At 50.7% G+C, this 20,427-nt stretch overlaps 1 protein-coding gene across 2 annotated transcripts in view; it reads left to right on the top strand.

The window, feature by feature from the left end:
* Positions 1 to 18,440, top strand: part of evi5b (ecotropic viral integration site 5b) — a 45,986-nt gene extending 27,546 nt beyond the window's left edge. For both annotated transcript variants that reach the window (XM_084435798.1, XM_084435799.1), the window contains 9 exons: positions 383 to 415; positions 873 to 1,025; positions 1,997 to 2,128; positions 2,261 to 2,401; positions 2,642 to 2,800; positions 3,022 to 3,168; positions 3,719 to 3,814; positions 13,649 to 13,744; positions 16,461 to 18,440. In XM_084435798.1, coding sequence (XP_084291924.1) covers positions 383 to 415; positions 873 to 1,025; positions 1,997 to 2,128; positions 2,261 to 2,401; positions 2,642 to 2,800; positions 3,022 to 3,168; positions 3,719 to 3,814; positions 13,649 to 13,744; positions 16,461 to 16,736 — 1,233 coding nt within the window. In that variant the 3' untranslated portion in view covers positions 16,737 to 18,440. The remainder of the gene's footprint in view (positions 1 to 382; positions 416 to 872; positions 1,026 to 1,996; positions 2,129 to 2,260; positions 2,402 to 2,641; positions 2,801 to 3,021; positions 3,169 to 3,718; positions 3,815 to 13,648; positions 13,745 to 16,460) is intronic.
* Positions 18,441 to 20,427: the final 1,987 nt, after the last annotated feature.

Below are 20,427 nucleotides of genomic sequence, written 5' to 3'. Positions count from 1 at the left end.
GCTCCCAAACACTGTTATTGTGCTCTTGACTTTAATGCTCTTCTTCTGTTATTGTGCTGTTGACTTTAATGCTCTTCTTCTTGGCTCTTTATAGCTGTCTTGTGCTTTGCCTGTTTGAAATGTGTCACTACGCTGTCACCTCACCAACACATCTTCACTTTGTCACCACCTCACATTTATCACCACACCCAAGGGCCATGTTCCTTTTCTACCTCCCAAATATATGCAAGTGGTTGTAAAAACAAAGACACAAGAAAGGAGGATAAAAAATGAACATTGCATTTCCTTTCAAAAACAATCAAGTGTTTGTCTTTTATATTATAACTGTCTCTGTGGTCTCTCTCCCTCTGCACTTTCTGTTGTTGATATTTCTGTTTTGTAGGAAAGTGCTTCCTTGGCAGATAGATTGATCCAGGTATAATCTTTATTTTCTCCTTATTCCCTCTTACCTACTCTGTACTTTCCATCCTCTCAGATTTCTCTTTATCTCCATGTATCTTTGCACGCTCATGATTACCACTTTTGAATAACGGCACAATGAAAATCTAATTGGATATTTTGCTCTCAGTAATTTGAATCAGAGAGATATAGGTAAAGCCAGATCGCTTTAGCAAAATTTAGGACTTAGGAAGTGCATGTAATATCACATAATGGCATGTCATAAAGCATCACAAACCATGCTGAAGAAATCATAGGACTGTCAATCAAAGTCAAGCAGTGACGCTCAATGAAAACCTATTGAAGAAAAAAAAGGCATGTTTCAAAACTCCCAATCTCTTATTCGATCTGCTGCCTCCCCCGCCCCCTCCCCCGCCCCCGCCCCCGCCCCCTCCCCGCCGTGCTCACCTCACCCCGGTTGGTTATGTCCCAAGGGACAAGTGACGCGAGCCCAGGAGGCAGAGGAAACCTACCTGGTCAGGCGGGAGCTGGCCACGGTCAGGCAGCAGAGCGAGGAGGCCAGCTCCCAGCTGGAGCAGGCCCAGAGCATCATCAGGAAGCTCCAGCAACAGCAGCAGCCTAAAGCGGTAAGGAGGGCGACGCTGCCCCCCCCTGGAGGGAGGACCCCCTGCTGGGCAGACCCTCTCATCAAGCAGAGCCCCTCCCTGACGGGCTCTATTCCGCTGCTCAGACTCATGTTGAGATTATCCCCTTTCGTGGCGCTGGAGTCTTGGTTTGTTTGTGTCATGCTATGCTAATATTTTGCCATTATTCTATCAATCTTTATCTGACACATCGATGATTGATTTTCTGCACCTTTGCAGAGTTGGGGCTCATTCAATGAAAATGTGTTTTGTTGCCTAGCAACAAAAATCTCTCAGCAGAGATGGAGGGATTGCCCCCGCCAATCACACACTGCCCTCCATGTGCATAATTATACCTTTTTCCATGCATGACTTCAAATTGGGACACTGTTCCACACAATGCAGCCACCATTTGGAGTCTTTATTCATGAAGACACTTCTGGCGATGTTGAGCAGCTGTTTGAGGCTTGTAGGTGGAGCACAGAGCTCTGCATTCGACCAGCGGAGCTGTCCCTGTGCATTGGCCAAGCAGACATAGGAGACCCTGAATTATTGATGTAGATACATTGTGAGATGATGTGTGCAGTGAATCTGAAAGCAGTGTTTTACATACAGTAATATGGTGGCGTCTCGTTTTGAACATGAGCTGACATTAAACATTTATGTGGCAGTCAGAAGCCGAGGGCTAATTTGTTTGTCATCTGTTAAAATCCAGGATGAAATTGAAAATGTGTTGTTGTTAAAACACTATCCTCTGTGCATAGGGAACGCTAGTGAACATGCCAGAAGGATGAGGATGTGTTTCCTCGGTCCACATAATTGTGAATGCGAACGATTACAAATGTGTTCTTGGCACAGTATTCTGATTCTTCGTTGCTGACAATCAAGAGACGAATGTGGAGGGCACAGATTGAGTGTAGCAGACGGTCTCTCCGCTGTGTCCCTCTGATGGGCTCCTCTGCTCCGGGCTGTAGAAGGGGAACCCCCGCTACTCAGAGGACGCCCTCCTGCAGCTGGAGAGGGAGCTGGTTCAGGCCAGGCTGAAGGAGGCCGAGTCCCAGTGTGCTCTCAAGGAAATGCAAGACAAGATCCTGGACATGGAGAAGGTGAGCGACCCAACACCGGCCCATCAGCTCGCTGGGACTGGGATCTAGTCCACACTCTTTAGACAAGAGTTTTCTTTCTTTTATGAGAGATATTTTTCTAGATCTGTGTGTGTTTGTCTCTCTCTCTCCCAGAGGAACACTTCGCTGCCGGATGAGAACAACGTGGTGCGCCTCCAGGAGGAGTTGATCGGGGTGAAGCTGAGGGAGGCGGAGGCTCTGACGGGCCTGAAGGAGCTGAGACAGCAGGTCAGAGACCTGGAGGAGCACTGGCAGGTAGGCGCCTTCACCTGCAAACACACACGCTCTTAACAACAGTACTCAGACCGAGGACCTGTAGCACAATTGCAACCTTCACGATGAGCATCATTAGTCGATTAGTGATTTTATGTCTTTTCACATAATGACCCCCTGTGTGCGACCCCCCCTCCTCCCCGCCCCCCTCCTCCCCGCCCCCCCTCCTCCCCGCCCCCCTCCTCCCCGCCCCCCCTCCTCCCCGCCCCCCCCCCCCTCCAGCGCCACCTGGCGCGCACGGCGGGTCGCTGGAAGGACGCCCCCAGGAAGAACGCGCTGGGCGAGCTGCAGGACGAGCTGATGAGCGTGCGTCTGCGCGAGGCCGAGGCCCAGGCCGACCTCCGAGAGACCCGCCAGAGGATGCTGGAGACGGAGACACAGGTCAGGGGTCACGGCCGTCCTGGTGTCTGAACCGCATTACCCAACAACGACCAGTAGAGGGGAGCAGCAACCTGCAGTGACATTAGCTCTTCATAGCAACTCCTTTCATACTGAAAATAAATATACAGGGTTTTAGCTCGAATTGGGACTCAACTAACAAACGTGATTCATGCTGAATTATTTCTGATGAGTAATCTTAACTCCTCCCCGTGTGAATTCAGAACCAGATCCACGGTAACCACCTCCGTCGGTCGGAGCAGGAGGGACGGGCGCTTCAGGAACGCGTGCAGACGCTGACGGCTCAGAACAAGGGGCTGAGCGTGCAGCTGCAGGAGATCAAGCGCAAGCAGGCGGAGATTGAGTGCAAGGTATAAGAAGCGCTCTGCTGCTGTTTGGGCTGTGCTAGCGTACTCCTGATCCATCTCTGATCTGATGTGCCTGTATCTGGGGACTGGAAGGATTCACCAAAGTAACGAATGATGAAATGGGCCTCAGAAGAACCCAAGGACCCGGGTCTCTGATACTCACATGCTGCATGTTATGCAATCAGCCCCTTGTGGTGTTCAACTAGAAATGCTTCTTAATCGTTGTTTTGATAAATCGTTATCTTAGTAACCTTCTGAGAACATTGATATCCATGTCCAGAAAAAAGGAAGCAGTTTGTTCTGCTTTTGGCTTTTGCAGCTTGTGATAAGATCTTGTCTCTGCGATAGGCCGACACATGCGGTTAACCCGCCCCCTGTAGTTCAGAAACACCTCTCAGGAATTTACTCACAGCAGAAATCAGAAAAACAGACTTTGTCAAATTTTAGTGGTATGCTGCAAGTTGCACTCCAGTGCACATTGAGACCCATCAGTACAGCAAACCCTGGTACTCTGTCTAGAAGGGCTGTCGTTATGTCTGCTGTGTTTTTGCAGAGCAAGGAGGAGGTCATGGCAGTGAGGCTACGAGAGGCTGACAACATCGCTGCTATGGCCGAGCTCCAACAACAGATCTCAGAGCTGGAGATCCAGGTACTGCCCCCCCCCCCCCCCCTCTCTCTGGCCCTGGAGCTGCCCCCCCCCCCCCTCACTCTCTAACCCTGTACTGAGCTGCCCCCCCCCCCCCTCCCTCACTCTCTAACCCTGTACTGAGCTCCCCCCCCCCCTCACTCTCTAACCCTGTACTGAGCTGCTCCCCCCCCCCCTCCCTCACTCTCTAACCCTGTACTGAGCTGCCCCCCCCCCCCCCTCCCTCACTCTCTAACCCTGTACTGAGCTGCCCCCCCCTCCCTCACTCTCTAACCCTGTACTGAGCTGCCCCCCCCCCCCCCTCCCTCACTCTCTAACCCTGTACTGAGCTGCCCCCCCCCCCCCCCCTCACTCTCTAACCCTGTACTGAGCTGCCCCCCCCCCCCCCCTCCCTCACTCTCTAACCCTGTACTGAGCTGCTCCCCCCCCCCTCACTCACTCTCTAACCCTGTACTGAGCTGCTCCCCCCCCCCCCCCCTCACTCTCTAACCCTGTACTGAGCTGCCCCCCCCCCCCCTCCCTCACTCTCTAACCCTGTACTGAGCTGCCCCCCCCCCTCCCTCACTCTCTAACCCTGTACTGAGCTGCCCCCCCCCCCCCTCCCTCACTCTCTAACCCTGTACTGAGCTGCCCCCCCCCCCCCTCACTCTCTAACCCTGTACTGAGCTGCTCCCCCCCCCTCCCTCACTCTCTAACCCTGTACTGAGCTGCCCCCCCCCCCCCTCACTCTCTAACCCTGTACTGAGCTGCCCCCCCCCCCCCTCCCTCACTCTCTAACCCTGTACTGAGCTGCTCCCCCCCCCCCCCCCTCACTCTCTAACCCTGTACTGAGCTGCTCCCCCCCCCCCCCCCCCTCACTCTCTAACCCTGTACTGAGCTGCCCCCCCCCCCCTCACTCTCTAACCCTGTACTGAGCTGCCCCCCCCCCCCCCTCACTCTCTAACCCTGTACTGAGCTGCTCCCCCCCCCCCCCCCCTCACTCTCTAACCCTGTACTGAGCTGCTCCCCCCCCCCCCCCTCCCTCACTCTCTAACCCTGTACTGAGCTGCTCCCCCCCCCCCCCCCCTCACTCTCTAACCCTGTACTGAGCTGCTCCCCCCCCCCCCCTCCCTCACTCTCTAACCCTGTACTGAGCTCCCCCCCCCCCTCACTCTCTAACCCTGTACTGAGCTGCCCCCCCTCCCCCCTCCCTCACTCTCTAACCCTGTACTGAGCTGCCCCCCCCCCCCTCACTCTCTAACCCTGTACTGAGCTGCCCCCCCTCCCCCCTCCCTCACTCTCTAACCCTGTACTGAGCTGCTCCCCCCCCCTCCCTCACTCTCTAACCCTGTACTGAGCTGCCCCCCCCCCCCCTCACTCTCTAACCCTGTACTGAGCTGCTCCCCCCCCCCCCTTCCCTCACTCTCTAACCCTGTACTGAGCTGCCCCCCCCCCCCCCCTCACTCTCTAACCCTGTACTGAGCTGCCCCCCCCCCCCTCCCTCACTCTCTAACCCTGTACTGAGCTGCCCCCCCCCCCCTCCCTCACTCTCTAACCCTGTACTGAGCTGCCCCCCCCCCCCTCCCTCACTCTCTAACCCTGTACTGAGCTGCTCCCCCCCCCCCCCCCCCTCACTCTCTAACCCTGTACTGAGCTGCCCCCCCCCCCCTCCCTCACTCTCTAACCCTGTACTGAGCTGCTCCCCCCCCCCCCCCCCTCACTCTCTAACCCTGTACTGAGCTGCTCCCCCCCCCCCCCCTCCCTCACTCTCTAACCCTGTACTGAGCTGCTCCCCCCCCCCCCTCCCTCACTCTCTAACCCTGTACTGAGCTGCCCCCCCCCTCCCTCACTCTCTAACCCTGTACTGAGCTGCCCCCCCCCCCCTCACTCTCTAACCCTGTACTGAGCTGCTCCCCCCCCCCCCCCCTCCCTCACTCTCTAACCCTGTACTGAGCTGCTCCCCCCCCCCCCCTCCCTCACTCTCTAACCCTGTACTGAGCTGCTCCCCCCCCCCCCCCCCTCACTCTCTAACCCTGTACTGAGCTGCTCCCCCCCCCCCCCTCCCTCACTCTCTAACCCTGTACTGAGCTGCTCCCCCCCCCCCCCTCACTCTCTAACCCTGTACTGAGCTGCCCCCCCCCCTCCCTCACTCTCTAACCCTGTACTGAGCTGCTCCCCCCCCCCCCCTCCTCACTCTCTAACCCTGTACTGAGCTGCTCCCCCCCCCCCCTCCCTCACTCTCTAACCCTGTACTGAGCTGCTCCCCCCCCCCCCTCCCTCACTCTCTAACCCTGTACTGAGCTGCTCCCCCCCCCCCCCCCTCACTCTCTAACCCTGTACTGAGCTGCCCCCCCCCCCCCCCTCACTCTCTAACCCTGTACTGAGCTGCTCCCCCCCCCCCTCACTCTCTAACCCTGTACTGAGCTGCCCCCCCCCCCCCCTCACTCTCTAACCCTGTACTGAGCTGCTCCCCCCCCCCCCCTCCCTCACTCTCTAACCCTGTACTGAGCTGCCCCCCCCCCCCCCCCCTCACTCTCTAACCCTGTACTGAGCTGCTCCCCCCCCCCTCCCCCTCACTCTCTAACCCTGTACTGAGCTGCTCCCCCCCCCCCTCACTCTCTAACCCTGTACTGAGCTGCCCCCCCCCCTCCCTCACTCTCTAACCCTGTACTGAGCTGCTCCCCCCCCCCCCCTCCTCACTCTCTAACCCTGTACTGAGCTGCTCCCCCCCCCCCCCTCCTCACTCTCTAACCCTGTACTGAGCTGCCCCCCCCCCCCCCCCCTCACTCTCTAACCCTGTACTGAGCTGCTCCCCCCCCCCTCCCCCTCACTCTCTAACCCTGTACTGAGCTGCCCCCCCCCCCCTCACTCTCTAACCCTGTACTGAGCTGCTCCCCCCCCCCCCCCCCTCACTCTCTAACACTGTACTGAGCTGCCCCCCCCCCCCCCCCTCACTCTCTAACCCTGTACTGAGCTGCTCCCCCCCCCCCCCCCCTCCCTCACTCTCTAACCCTGTAATGAGCTGCCCCCCCCCCCCCCCTCACTCTCTAACCCTGTACTGAGCTGCCCCCCCCCCCCCTCCCTCACTCTCTAACCCTGTACTGAGCTGCCCCCCCCCTCCCTCACTCTCTAACCCTGTACTGAGCTGCCCCCCCCCCTCCCTCACTCTCTAACCCTGTACTGAGCTGCTCCCCCCCCCCCCCCCTCCCTCACTCTCTAACCCTGTACTGAGCTGCCCCCCCCCCCTCCCTCACTCTCTAACCCTGTACTGAGCTGCTCCCCCCCCCCCCCCTCCCTCACTCTCTAACCCTGTACTGAGCTGCCCCCCCCCCCTCCCTCACTCTCTAACCCTGTACTGAGCTGCCCCCCCCCCCCTCCCCCTCACTCTCTAACCCTGTACTGAGCTGCCCCCCCCCCCTCCCTCACTCTCTAACCCTGTACTGAGCTGCTCCCCCCCCCCCCCCCCTCACTCTCTAACCCTGTACTGAGCTGCTCCCCCCCCCCCCCTCCCTCACTCTCTAACCCTGTACTGAGCTGCCCCCCCCCCCCCTCACTCTCTAACCCTGTACTGAGCTGCCCCCCCCCCCCCTCACTCTCTAACCCTGTACTGAGCTGCTCCCCCCCCCCCCCTCCCTCACTCTCTAACCCTGTAATGAGCTGCCCCCCCCCCCCCCCTCACTCTCTAACCCTGTACTGAGCTGCTCCCCCCCCCCCCCCCCCTCACTCTCTAACCCTGTACTGAGCTGCTCCCCCCCCCCCTCACTCTCTAACCCTGTACTGAGCTGCTCCCCCCCCCCCCTCACTCTCTAACCCTGTACTGAGCTGCTCCCCCCCCCCCCCCCCCCTCACTCTCTAACCCTGTACTGAGCTGCTCCCCCCCCCCCCCCTCCCTCACTCTCTAACCCTGTACTGAGCTGCTCCCCCCCCCCCCCCCTCCCTCACTCTCTAACACTGTACTGAGCTGCTCCCCCCCCCCCCCCTCCCTCACTCTCTAACCCTGTACTGAGCTGCTCCCCCCCCCCCCCCCCCTCACTCTCTAACACTGTACTGAGCTGCTCCCCCCCCCTCCCTCACTCTCTAACCCTGTACTGAGCTGCCCCCCCCCCCCCTCACTCTCTAACCCTGTACTGAGCTGCTCCCCCCCCCCCCCCCCCTCCCTCTCTAACCCTGTACTGAGCACATACTGAACACACACAAGTCTGTCTTATTCAACATTCTTACCCTCTACGGCAAGTCAAATTGTTTTCTACAAAGATTTAACGCCCGGGTGTTCAGATACACCCCTAACAGGAAGGTGCACAGATAGAGGAGGCTGTGTCTATTTTGGTTTCATCATTGATGTGAGGAAGAAGGTGTGGTGTGTTAATGTGTCAAACATCAAGAGAAAAATCCCTATAGAGCAGGTGTGAAAGGTGGACTAAGAAAGCCGAGTCTTACGAGAATGTGACTCCTTTCCTGTTACTGCAACGTGCCAGTCTGGTTCAGGATTTCTGGTGAATTTGGTGGCTGATAAATTATTTAAAATAAACTGTCTTTCCTGTGCAAGTGATTTATTAGAGTAATTGAAGCCTCGTGCATCTTGAGGCCCCTGATCTGTTGAGTGAGATGTTTAGTGAGATGTTTTAGAGGGAAATTACACTGAATGCACCCATGAGCTTTATGGCCATACTTTGCTGAATGTGTACTATAAGGTAAACATTAATTAATTTAAGCATTAATCAAACAATATTTGACCATATTCCTATAGTTTTTTTAATTATTTATATAATTTAAAGGATATGTACACTGAATGTCATGTTTAGCCCTATTCCTGGCTTCCCTGGCATGTATCTGACTAGTACAGGTTCAAATATTTCTGTTTTGTGCAGTACAGAGTTCTGGGTCAATAACGTCGGCGTGCGCGCCCTGGCTCGTTGTAACGCTATGGGCACACTCGGAAAAACTCTAAAAAGTATGATATACGTGGATTTCAAGCTCAGGAATTACATGGTTTATGCTTACCAAGCTCTGATGCTTACATATTTATGCTTACATAGCTAGCAACGAGCCAGGGTGCGCGCCGACGTTATTGACCCAGAACTCTGTACTGCACAAAACAGAAATATTTAAACCTGCACTAGTCAGATACCTGCCAGGGAAGCCAGGAATAGGGCTAAACATGACATTCAGGGAACATATCCTTAAATCTATTTACAGTCTTTTTAGTTCTTGAACGCAAGACAAAATCTCTTTCTTAGAGGTTACATGGAAAGTTTAGGTAGAAATGTGGTCATCATAGTGGTGCAGTGGAGATGAGCAGTGATTCTTTCCACAGTCTCAGTTCTTTCCACAAGTGAACGGTGAATGCAGATATTTAGTAGTAAAAGGAGCCGAGTGAGTCAGTTCATTACAGCTCATTAGTTGATCGTGGGCTGTGCTGTCGTGAGCGCCAGACACACTGTCATAACGCACCCACACACATGCACATCCAAAACTGAAAATATATCGCTAGTCATACACACACACACGCACACACACACACGCACACACACATGCACATAAAATGTGGTCTGAGGTTTTGTTACTAGGTGCTTGAAGCAACAACATTGTGTCAACACCAGAATCCACCACTACCAAGAATCCACCACTACCCAGAATCCAACACTACCGCCTCTCAACACCAGAATCCACCACTACCCAGAATCCACCACTACCCAGAATCCACGACTACCGCCTCTCACCTCTGCAGAAGCTGTAGGAAAATCTAGTTTCCATATGTGGATGACCAGCTCCTCAACATCATCCAGCCCCTGGGGGGCAAGTGGGCGACATCCTGTGCAAGAGAGGAGCTCAGTCTGTGGTTTCCTCACCTCAGGTTGTGGCGACATGCTCAGGGTTCACATATCACTCTCTCGTAGGCAACACTGTGTGCTAGTAAAAGAGAGTAGACTCTACGAAGCGCTCCTGGCCCTGGCCTGGGATTAAATGGCAGGGGAAGGCTACAGCAGTGAGAGAGTTGTGAGGAAGAGGAAGGCTACAGCAGTGAGAGAGTTGTGATGAAGAGGAAGGCTACAGCAGTGAGAGAGTTGTGATGAAGAGGAAGGCTACAGAGAGAGTTGTGATGAAGAGGAAGGCTACAGAGAGAGTTGTGATGAAGAGGAAGACTACAGAGAGAGTTGTGATGAAGAGGAAGGCTACAGAGAGAGTTGTGATGAAGAGGAAGGCTATAGAGAGAGTTGTGAGGAAGAGGAAGGCTACAGAGAGAGTTGTGATGAAGAGGAAGGCTATAGAGAAGTGTGGTCTGTGCAGAGACCTGGAGTATCAGCTAAGGCTGGTGCTTCACTGAGCCTGGAGGGATGGATGTTTGGATGAGGACTTGAGTAAAGTCATCCTGTTAGTACCAGCACTGTTGCTCAGCCCCCCCCCACTAGGCCAGCCTCAACATGTCTTGGGTCTGGGGGTGACGAGTGTCAACTGACTGCCTTATGCCTACCTGTACCAGAGGTGCCTACCTGTACCAGAGGTGCCTACCTGTACCAGAGGTGCCTACCTGTACCAGAGGTGCCTACCTGTACCAGAGGTGCCTACCTGTACCAGAGGTGCCTCTGTGACCCACACATCCCTACCAGGGGCTTATGGTGGAAAATATAAGGTGAATGTATGAATTGTTGATTCTTAGTCAGATGTTTACAGTATATCCAGTTAGGGTCATTTATACAGCCGGTTTGGGTAATTCAAAACTCTCACACACTATCCTCTCTCAGCGTGTGCTGTGTGACCATGGTGATACCACAGCACAGCCATCTACCCTTCAGGATGAGAAACCGCTTCCTTTCACACCGACTGCTAGAATCAGAGGTGCATGATTTCTTGTTTCCTGGCCTTGCTGAGAGGTTTAGATTCATCGTGCTGGAGCTGAAGAGCTCAGCTGACAAATTCAGCACAGCAGCTCATCTATGTATTGTTGTTATGAGCCTGTCAGAGGATAAGTGGTGTTGATTTTCTTTTCGTAGTTCGACTGTATGTGAAGACTGAAGAGGAACTGGTCAAAATGTCACAGTTCTTGTAACAAGCTTTGCATGCTTGCTTGGTTTTATCTGAACACTCAGAAGTTTGCTTGCTTGGTTTTATCTGAACACTCAGACGTCGCTGTCAGTTGGCCTTGGTCATGATGGGGTCACATTTGTTTGGACTTGGTTTCTGTACGAGGCCCTAGGAGTGAATCCCTCCAGCGGTCATATACAGTAGCAGACCTGCACTGATACCTGTACTTGGAAACAATGCATATCCACATTGGTTCCACCACATTACTTAAAGAAGTAGTTTCGTATTTAGCAGTATAAGACCTGTTATACGTTTTTTACGATCATATAAAAAGTTTGTGCACTCTTGATATATTAGTACTCATTGCTCATGTCATAGGTAAGTTACAACTAACCATAATGGATCTCATATCTATGCCCATAGACGTCCATTGTGTACTTAGCAGTGACATGAGACCTTAACAGGGCTTATGATGCTAAATACCAAACTATTCCTTTAAAGTAGGCATGCCCCTTTAATATCACTGTAACTATTCAGTGCTTAAACTTGCCTTTTTCCATTGATGATCCTGACTGTAGAATCATTCCAGATCTAACATTATCACGCACCATGTTGAAATGCCCATCCGTCAAAGCGTTTCAAAGAAACCAAGAATCATGTGAAACTAACCAACCAGAGGGGTGTTGGGTGCAGAAACGTAAGGAAGCCATTACTTCAAGACGTTTGACGTCCCTGGCCACAGCCTGGCACCTGGCGATCCACGCGGCTGAGCATGAGGAAGTCGGACTAACTGCCTCTCCTTATCGCCAACGAGTTTGGGAGGGAAAAACCTCAAGAAAAACACAGATTCTTAGAAGAAAGCTGTTTGCCGAGATCTCTCATTGTAAACAGACTATCAGGGACTCGCACCCTCGCCTTAGCCCTCACCACAGGAATCTAAAACTCCATGTATATTCTGAGGTGTGGGGCAGAGAGGGAACTTAACCCCCCCCCCGGCCTACCACCCCACCCCCTGCAGGCACCCCTCCCCCATTTCTGCGTTATTATCTGTGGTGAGCCTATGGAGGAGGGGAGGGGGTGGGGCGTGATTTGAGGTTTGTGTTTATCTCCTCCGCCTGCAGATGTGTTGTGATGATGATAAACAGCTCATGGACGGTGTTTTCGCTGTTAAACTGAGCGACTCACTTCATCCCCAGGGCCCCGGGAGGAAATAAAAACACTCAACCACGTTATCATGTGTTAGTTTCCCCTCCATCTGTGACCACCTCAGTCCATGGCTACACGTCCTCAGTCACGCTTTCCCAGGGATGTAGCTCTACTAGTGTGTGGTTATAGTAACTCCCTCATACTCATTTCTCTAGTGATGCAGCTCTACTAGTGTGTGGTTATAGTAACTCCCTCATACTCATTTCTCTAGTGATGCAGCTCTACTAGTGTGTGGTTATCTAGTGTGTGGTTATCTAGTGTGTGGTTATCTAGTGTGTGGTTATAGTAACTCCCTCATACTCATTTCTCTAGTGATGCAGCTCTACTAGTGTGTGGTTATCTAGTGTGTGGTTATCTAGTGTGTGGTTATCTAGTGTGTGGTTATCTAGTGTGTGGTTATAGTAACTCCCTCATACTCATTTCTCTAGTGATGTAGCTCTACTAGTGTGTGGTTATAGTAACTCCCTCATACTCATTTCTCTAGTGATGTAGCTCTACTAGTGTGTGGTTATAGTAACTCCCTCATACTCATTTCTCTAGTGATGTAGCTCTACTAGTGTGTGGTTATAGTAACTCCCTCATACTCATTTCTCTAGTGATGTAGCTCTACTAGTGTGTGGTTATAGTAACTCCCTCATACTCGTTTCTCTAGTGATGTAGCTCTACTAGTGTGTGGTTATAGTAACTCCCTCATACTCATTTCTCTAGTGATGTAGCTCTACTAGTGTGTGGTTATAGTAACTCCCTCATACTCATTTCTCTAGTGATGTAGCTCTACTAGTGTGTGGTTATAGTTACTCCCTCATACTCATTTCTCTAGTGATGTAGCTCTACTAGTGTGTGGTTATAGTAACTCCCTCATACTCATTTCTCTAGTGATGTAGCTCTACTAGTGTGTGGTTATAGTAACTCCCTCATACTCGTGTCTCAGTGATGTAGCTCTACTAGTGTGTGGTTATAGTAACTCCCTCAGACTCATTTCTCTAGTGATGTAGCTCTACTAGTGTGTGGTTATAGTAACTCCCTCAGACTCATTTCTCTAGTGATGTAGCTCTACTAGTGTGTGGTTATAGTAACTCCCTCATACTCATTTCTCTAGTGGTGTAGCTCTACTAGTGTGTGGTTATAGTTACTCCCTCATACTCATTTCTCTAGTGATGTAGCTCTACTAGTGTGTGGTTATAGTAACTCCCTCATACTCATCACCCAGTGATGTAGCTCTACTCGTGTGTGGTTATAGTAACTCCCTCATACTCATTTCTCTAGTGATGTAGCTCTACTAGTGTGTGGTTATAGTAACTCCCTCATACTCATTTCTCTAGTGATGTAGCTCTACTAGTGTGTGGTTATAGTAACTCCCTCAGACTCGTGTCTCAGTGATGATGCTCTACTAGTGTGTGGTTATCTAGTGTGTGGTTATAGTAACTCCCTCATACTCGTTTCCCCACAGTGTTCAGTAGACTAGGTCTCTGGGTGGAAGGTTACATCTTAGCTCAGGCTGGTTTGATCATCATTGTCATCACTACTATCTAATCATCCAAATGTATATGAAGCATCCATCTGTCGCGCCCTCTGAACCTGAACTCAGATCTGTGGTTTGACATTGTATGTATGTGTGTTGTCTTCCAGAAAGAAGAAGGGAAGGTCCAGGGCCAACTAAACAACACGGACTCCAGCCAGTACATCCGGGATCTGAAGGACCACATAGCCGAGCTCAAACATGAGGTGAGAGAGAGGTGCACCGGCACGGTCGCTTACTAGCTGCTCCTTGCATTACTAGCTTTAGTTTGTGTGTGTTTTTTGAAGCGTACCGTAGTATTTCATCAGTTTGTTCACTGAATGCTTTTTTCGTAAAAAAAAAAAAAAGTTTCATTTTGAGGTCAGCGGCAGGTTAGAAATGTGCTAACTACACCCTCGGCTTCCTGTGACCTAACCTCTACTCCCTGTACTTACTTGTTACTTTGTGAAAGCGAGTGCCGTTCAGCAGAGCCAAGCCCAGATTCGATGGAGCCTTTTCTTCGATCAGCTTTTACACTGAAATGCGTTTCCCCCTTTTGAAAAAATCTAGATGAAGGATTTAGTGGTTATGAACTTTGTAACTGAAACAGAAACCATAAATCCCACAGATTAGACGGAGTTGGACACAATCACGTCAGCGGAGTGTGGGCCATGTTTATCAGATTAGAGTCAGAGAGAGAGACACTGAATGAAGTGATTACCGATACACACCGATACACACCGCTGAACGGAGGGGAGAAAGTGTGTGTGGAGTGTTTCCTAGTTCCTCTCAAGCTTACCTCTGTTTGGATTCTAGTAATGTGAATGCTGAGAAAGTGGGGTAAGAAGCAGTGTAGAATCTTAGACCATTAATAATATGTTAAGTAAAAGAGATGGAATCGCAATGATTTTTAAACGGAGGATGTAGTTTGAGTTTTATGCCCTCTGGGGAAAAAAAGTAAACAACAAAAGTTCGGTGGTTGTGGTTTAACTGAGCTGCAATAAATCATGGCTTGTGTTTCTGGAGGCCGTGTGTCAAGGTGGAGCAGTCAGTCAGCAGGGGGGCTGAGGTCCCCCCCCCCTCCCCCCCCCTGGCTGAGGTCCGTCCCCCCCCCTGGCTGAGGTCCTCCCCCCCCCTGGCTGAGGTCCCCCCCCCCCCCAGGCTGAGGTCCCTCCCCCCCCCCCCCCTGGCTGAGGTCCCCCCCCCCTCCCCCCCCCTGGCTGAGGTCCGTCCCCCCCCCTGGCTGAGGTCCTCCCCCCCCCTGGCTGAGGTCCGTCCCCCCCCCTGGCTGAGGTCCCCCCCCCCCCCCTGGCTGAGGTCCCCCCCCCCCCCTCCCCCCCCCTGGCTGAGGTCCGTCCCCCCCCCCTCCCCCCCCCTGGCTGAGGTCCTCCCCCCCCCTGGCTGAGGTCCCCCCCCCCCTGGCTGGGCGCTGTGAGGAAGGGCTGGCTGAGGTCCCCCCCCCCCCTGTGAGGAAGGGCTGGCTGAGGTCCCCCCCCCCCTGGCTGAGGTCCCTCCCCCCCCTGTGAGGAAGGGCTGGCTGAGGTCCCCCCCCCCCCTGTGAGGAAGGGCTGGCTGAGGTCCCCCCCCCCCCCTGTGAGGAAGGGCTGGCTGAGGTCCCCCCCCCCCCTGTGAGGAAGGGCTGCCCCCCCGCCTGTGAGGAAGGGCTGGCTGAGGTCCCCCCCCCCCTGTGAGGAAGGGCTGGCTGAGGTCCCCCCCCCCCTGTGAGGAAGGGCTGGCTGGCTGTGGGGAGATATGCTGCTCATGCTGATCTGAGTGTTTGTGGTTCGGGGATCTGAGAGCGAGGTGTGAAAATGTCTCAACCGTAAAGATGTGCATCTTTAAACTACTCACCTATGGAACTGCTTCCTTTGAAATACCGGCCACACTGACCTGTGAGTGAAGGTTCACGTCAGAACGGCGCTCACTGAGCAGACAGCCACTAGTCTTTTTTAATGACTAATCTTAGAGAAGTGGTTTAGAGCTTTAACTGATTTTGCATTCTCCTAAACTGGCCTGTGACTGCCTCTCTTTCTACATGTCTGTCTTTGTGGGGCAGGCTGATCCAGGTGAGTGCTGGACAGCGGCAGACTTGTCATGCTCCCCCTAGTGGTCAAAAGCAGACCTTATTTGCCTTGACCTCTGACCCACCCCTCACTGCTCTACCCTACTGTACTCCTAACGGTGTTTGTGGGACATGGTCATTGCCTGAACACATGAAAACCAAGTCCATCACATGAATGTGCCCCATTCTCCCCATAATGTTTCCTGCATGTTATTTGATTTTCCAAAATGCATCCCGTTCCTTCCTTGATACTGTTATATTAAGGTTGCAGTGTGTAACTTCTGCACTAAGAGCCTGTTACGAGCTAGCAAAGAGTGAACATTTAAATTAAAATCAGTTTGCTTCTATCTCGCGGCTTGTGGGTTTGGGCATAAGGCCATAGAAGAATGCCCCCATGTTGCTGATTGGATCTCACACATTAAAGCAGGTGTGGCCACGCCTCCAAGCTTCTTATTATTCTATTAATGACTTTAATGCTCTGGTGTCGACCCGACACATCATTATATTGTGTTGGGTATTTAATTGCTGTAGCAGAGCCAAACAGCAGCTTACAAAACGTGATTTTCACAGTGTAGATCAATCACTTATCACTTTTGATTTATTATAGCAATATTTAAAGTTGTTAAATATTATGAAACGTCACATACTGCAGGTTTAAACTGATGTTACTGATTTATGCTACTGGTCTCAAGTAAGCATTTCATTGTACACGCAGTACCTGTATTGTGTACATATGACAGATTAAGATCCTTGAATCTTTTATCCGATGTGACCTTGTTGTCTGTACAGGTGTGTGCATGTGATGTGTGTGTCTGTGTGTTTATAGGCTGTAATACCCAGCATGCTTCTAGCTCTCCTCACTGGCCCCTCCTTCCCCACAGGTCCGCTGCTTAAAAGGCCAGAGGGGCGTGGCCAACCCGCCCACTTTTGACGGGATCCATATTGTCAATCACTACGTGGCGGATGACGAATCGTACCACTCTTCAGATGAAGATGGAGTCAAGGCCCCTGCCCACCTCGACCCCCAAGAGAGGAGCAGCAGCCGCCTCAGACTGCACCCCCCCCTGGGGGACTCTGACAGCGAGGGGGACGACGACGGGGAGGGCCTGCGCCTCTCCGTACCGTCCAACAGTAGCCACAAGACCACCACCGTGTGACCGGCACCGGCCGTGGTAACCCTAGCCCTAACCCAGGACCACGGGGGCGCGTCCGTCAGGGGACAGGGGGCTGGTCTCTGGGAGAACGCACGGCCTGGGACTCAGCAGCTGGATGCTACCAATGGAATGTTGTCACCTTATGAAACCATAGCTGAATCACGCCTGTGGAGTTTGTTTTTCTTTATGTGTGCGTCTTGTTCTTTATGTTCAGTTTCCCTTATTATAATTGTTTTGCCAAAACCTGCCTGATGGAACATATCAATGCGCTGCTCTGGATCTCCACACTATCAGAGAGGAGCACCAATCAGGTTTGAGCTTTGTGACCTCCCAGACCACGCCCCCTCAGCCCCACAACTAGGTACAACACAGAGACTGTGCAATAGAACGCTTTGTGCATAATGACACACTTCATTCAATCCGTTTTTATATTTTTAGCGCTTTTTTAAGATCAACAATGTATGGATCCTCACTCTCAATGTCTTTCATCAAGAGGGACAGTGAATAGGAGGGATGTTTTGTCACTAATGTTGTAGTAAAGCATCTGGTGAAGAGCCCAGTATCAAAGAAAAGCAGCACCAACATTGACTTGTAAAATGTTATCTCTTGGCCTTAGTGTATACATGTCTTCTGATAGGGCTGGTGTATCAGACGGTCAATGGAAATCTTGCTTCTATGTTTGTACAAATGTAAATGTTGTTGGATTTTCTTTTCCAGTTCCATTTTGACTTGAAAATATGTATCTAATAATGAATTATTGCATATCTAATGTTTATAATGTATTGTACGATTCAGATGAAAGGGACATAGTTGAAGCTGGTGTCGAGACCCTCTTTTAGTGATCGGCAGGCATTCTTCACAAACATGGTGTCTATGAACATGGTGTCTATGTACATGGTGTCTATGAACAGAGGTTTCAGATCATATTCATGGATGGGGGGAGGGGGGGGGGGGGGCAGATAAGATATTCTTGTTCGAGGAAAAGCTCATAGTCTAGAATATCTAAGCATGCTGTGTTATGGGAGCATGTAACTAGTTAAACTGAATCATCAGTGCAGATCGAGGGTGGTGATGGAAGCTGCTCTCCTGAAGTGGGCATACAAATATAAATTAAGGGACTTTTCATCTAAAGTGGAGTAAGCGCATATGCTGTGGAGTCATCATCAGCCCAGTGGGACGTTTAGACTCATGGGGTTTATATGTTTTACAGGAAGATGACATCAGTTAACACTGAAAACCATGAACACTCTTGAAAATACTAAGTTTGTGGGTTGAGCAATGAAGCATTTTCTTGTGTTACCAAAGTGTATGCCTTGTAGAGGCCTTGTTATCAGTCAGCTCCACTCCGTCTCCCATGGGATGACCATGATCTACAAGGCTATCAGGGTCGAGTTATTACAACACTAAACAAGCCCCGTTCACGTGAAGCCTCTGAACCACAACCCATCAGACTCGTCTTGGCAGAGTTGAAGATGAGCTGGGATCAGCTACCAGAGTGCACTGCAAACCTCAATATTAAGATTTTGTGCAAATGCTATCTTTGATAGAATTGTTTGTTTGGGAGAGGCATGGGTTTTGGCACTTTCAGAGAGAATATAATGCAATAAGACAATACGTGGCTGCCGTTAACACTATATGAGATGATTGTCACACTCTGAAACCGTGTGACAGGTTGATGTGTGTGATGAGTTCACAATAAACTATTTGATAAACCCTTAGTGAACTCCGATGTCATTCATGTAGCAATGTACATTTTCTGGTGATTTTTTATTTTAAGGTAAAAAAGTTTGGAAATTGGCGGTTGAGTTTGGCAACACTGGCTGCATTTGGACTTGAAATGGGCACGAGTCATCTGCAAATCAATTACTGCACTGTCTACAGTATGATCATTTAAAAGACTACTTAACACGAGACATGAGTCAAGATCAGACTCGAATGCATTTCACTTATCTTAACCGTTTTTCAACGTTTCAGATATTTTGATTTACAACACTGATATGACAATATTGATTGCGTCCCTAAATGTATAATGCTTTATGCAAATTCTTAAAAATGTGTCGCGCTTCGCCCCGGACTGCTCGACTTCAACGCTGCTCATGAATCTGTTTGCTGAAATAACGTTCAGGAAGTTTCGGGTTTTAGGAGCCGAACTGTAAGGAGCCCTCGTTCATTGCGCAGTTGATCTAATGGGACTAAACACAACTTCTCTTTCTAATCTGGACCCGCGTGGTTATGAGTCCGGATCATCCGCGCAGCTCATCTCATCTCAGGTTTGTAGGTTTGGATTCCGCGGCTGCTGGAACCTTCTTTTCTTTAGTTATCCTGCGGGTTCAGCCGAGGGGCTCGATGCTTCCAGACCGCGACTTTAAGAAAAGGGATTTCAATTTAAAGACAATATGCAGTGGTCTTGAAAGCTTAAACACTTTATATTTGACAATTGAATTCAAACATATAATTATAACAAAGATTTATCCATCTTGATTTATATGATTTAATAGACTAGCCTACATGTTCCCATTTTCTGCACGTGTGAAATAATTGATAGTAGGCTACATATTCCCATATTTCAGATTGTCTAGTAATAATAATACCTAATAATAATAATAATAATAATAATAATAATAATGAATAGTGAGGTCTCCTTCATCTTCGCACCCACCAGGGATAGCCTACCTTAGGGCATAATGACACATTTCATTCTGCAAAAATATGAGGTTCGATTGTAGCCGACTGAAATCAATTGCAACTACATATAAGTAGTTGGATATGATATGCGGTGAGGCAGTAGGTTACTGTTTTATCGGTAGCATGTCATATCTTCTCGAACTCAATGTGGGCCCGGATGCCTGGTGGAGATGCGTCTAATCGACAGAAGACATATGGTGCTCTGGCTTCCTGTAAGAAGTCGTGTTTGTCTCCAATCAGCCTAAATTGGGCAACCAGAATACCTGACTGCCCTCGAAATTCTATCAACCGTATAAAGATGAATCGTCTTAAAGTAGGCCTATAATTCATTAAACAAACGGCCAAGTTACTTTCAATAGCTGATGACTCATTTTACATTTACATGTTTCTTCTTTAGCTCTTACACACATAAATTACTTAAGTAGCCCTACTATGATGCGCCTACTTTTAGGCCTATCCATTTGTTTATATTGTCCAATATAGCCTTATCGCTTTAACTGATAACTAGGCTATGGTTCACCTTTTTTGTGAAAGGGCCTTAGTTTTCCACGCCGTCTAAGAAAAATGAAATTGTGTCATGAGCCTAACTGTCACAAGAAGTTTAACAGCCTATAGTGCCAATAGTCTATAGGCCGGCCTGGTCTACTATCATACATATCATGTTACTATCATGCATATCATATGTTACTATCATGCATATCATATGTTACTATCATGCATATCATATGTTACTATCATGCATATCATATGTTAATCCCTGGATTCATCAGATCATTAGTCAATTAATGATGGCACGCGCCATTTGTTTGATGTTTCTGTGTCTGCGGGCACGAGGCCTCTCAGCCCACTGGCTGGCTGTCGCGCGAGCTGATGGGTTCTATGGTTCTGCTGATTGGTTCTATTGTTCTGATCGTAATTGTGCAGAGCAGGTAATCCGGGTCCCGGTGTGGAAGTGGACAGAGCAGCTTTGTTAGTTGTTAGTTTGTTAGTTACCTGGCCGGTCCCTGAA

The sequence above is a fragment of the Borostomias antarcticus genome, assembly GCF_949987555.1.
Source record: "Borostomias antarcticus genome assembly, chromosome: 3".
Classification (NCBI taxonomy): domain Eukaryota; kingdom Metazoa; phylum Chordata; class Actinopteri; order Stomiiformes; family Stomiidae; genus Borostomias; species Borostomias antarcticus.
Note: the sequence above shows the minus strand (reverse complement) of the source record. Positions and strands in the feature narration are given on the sequence as shown.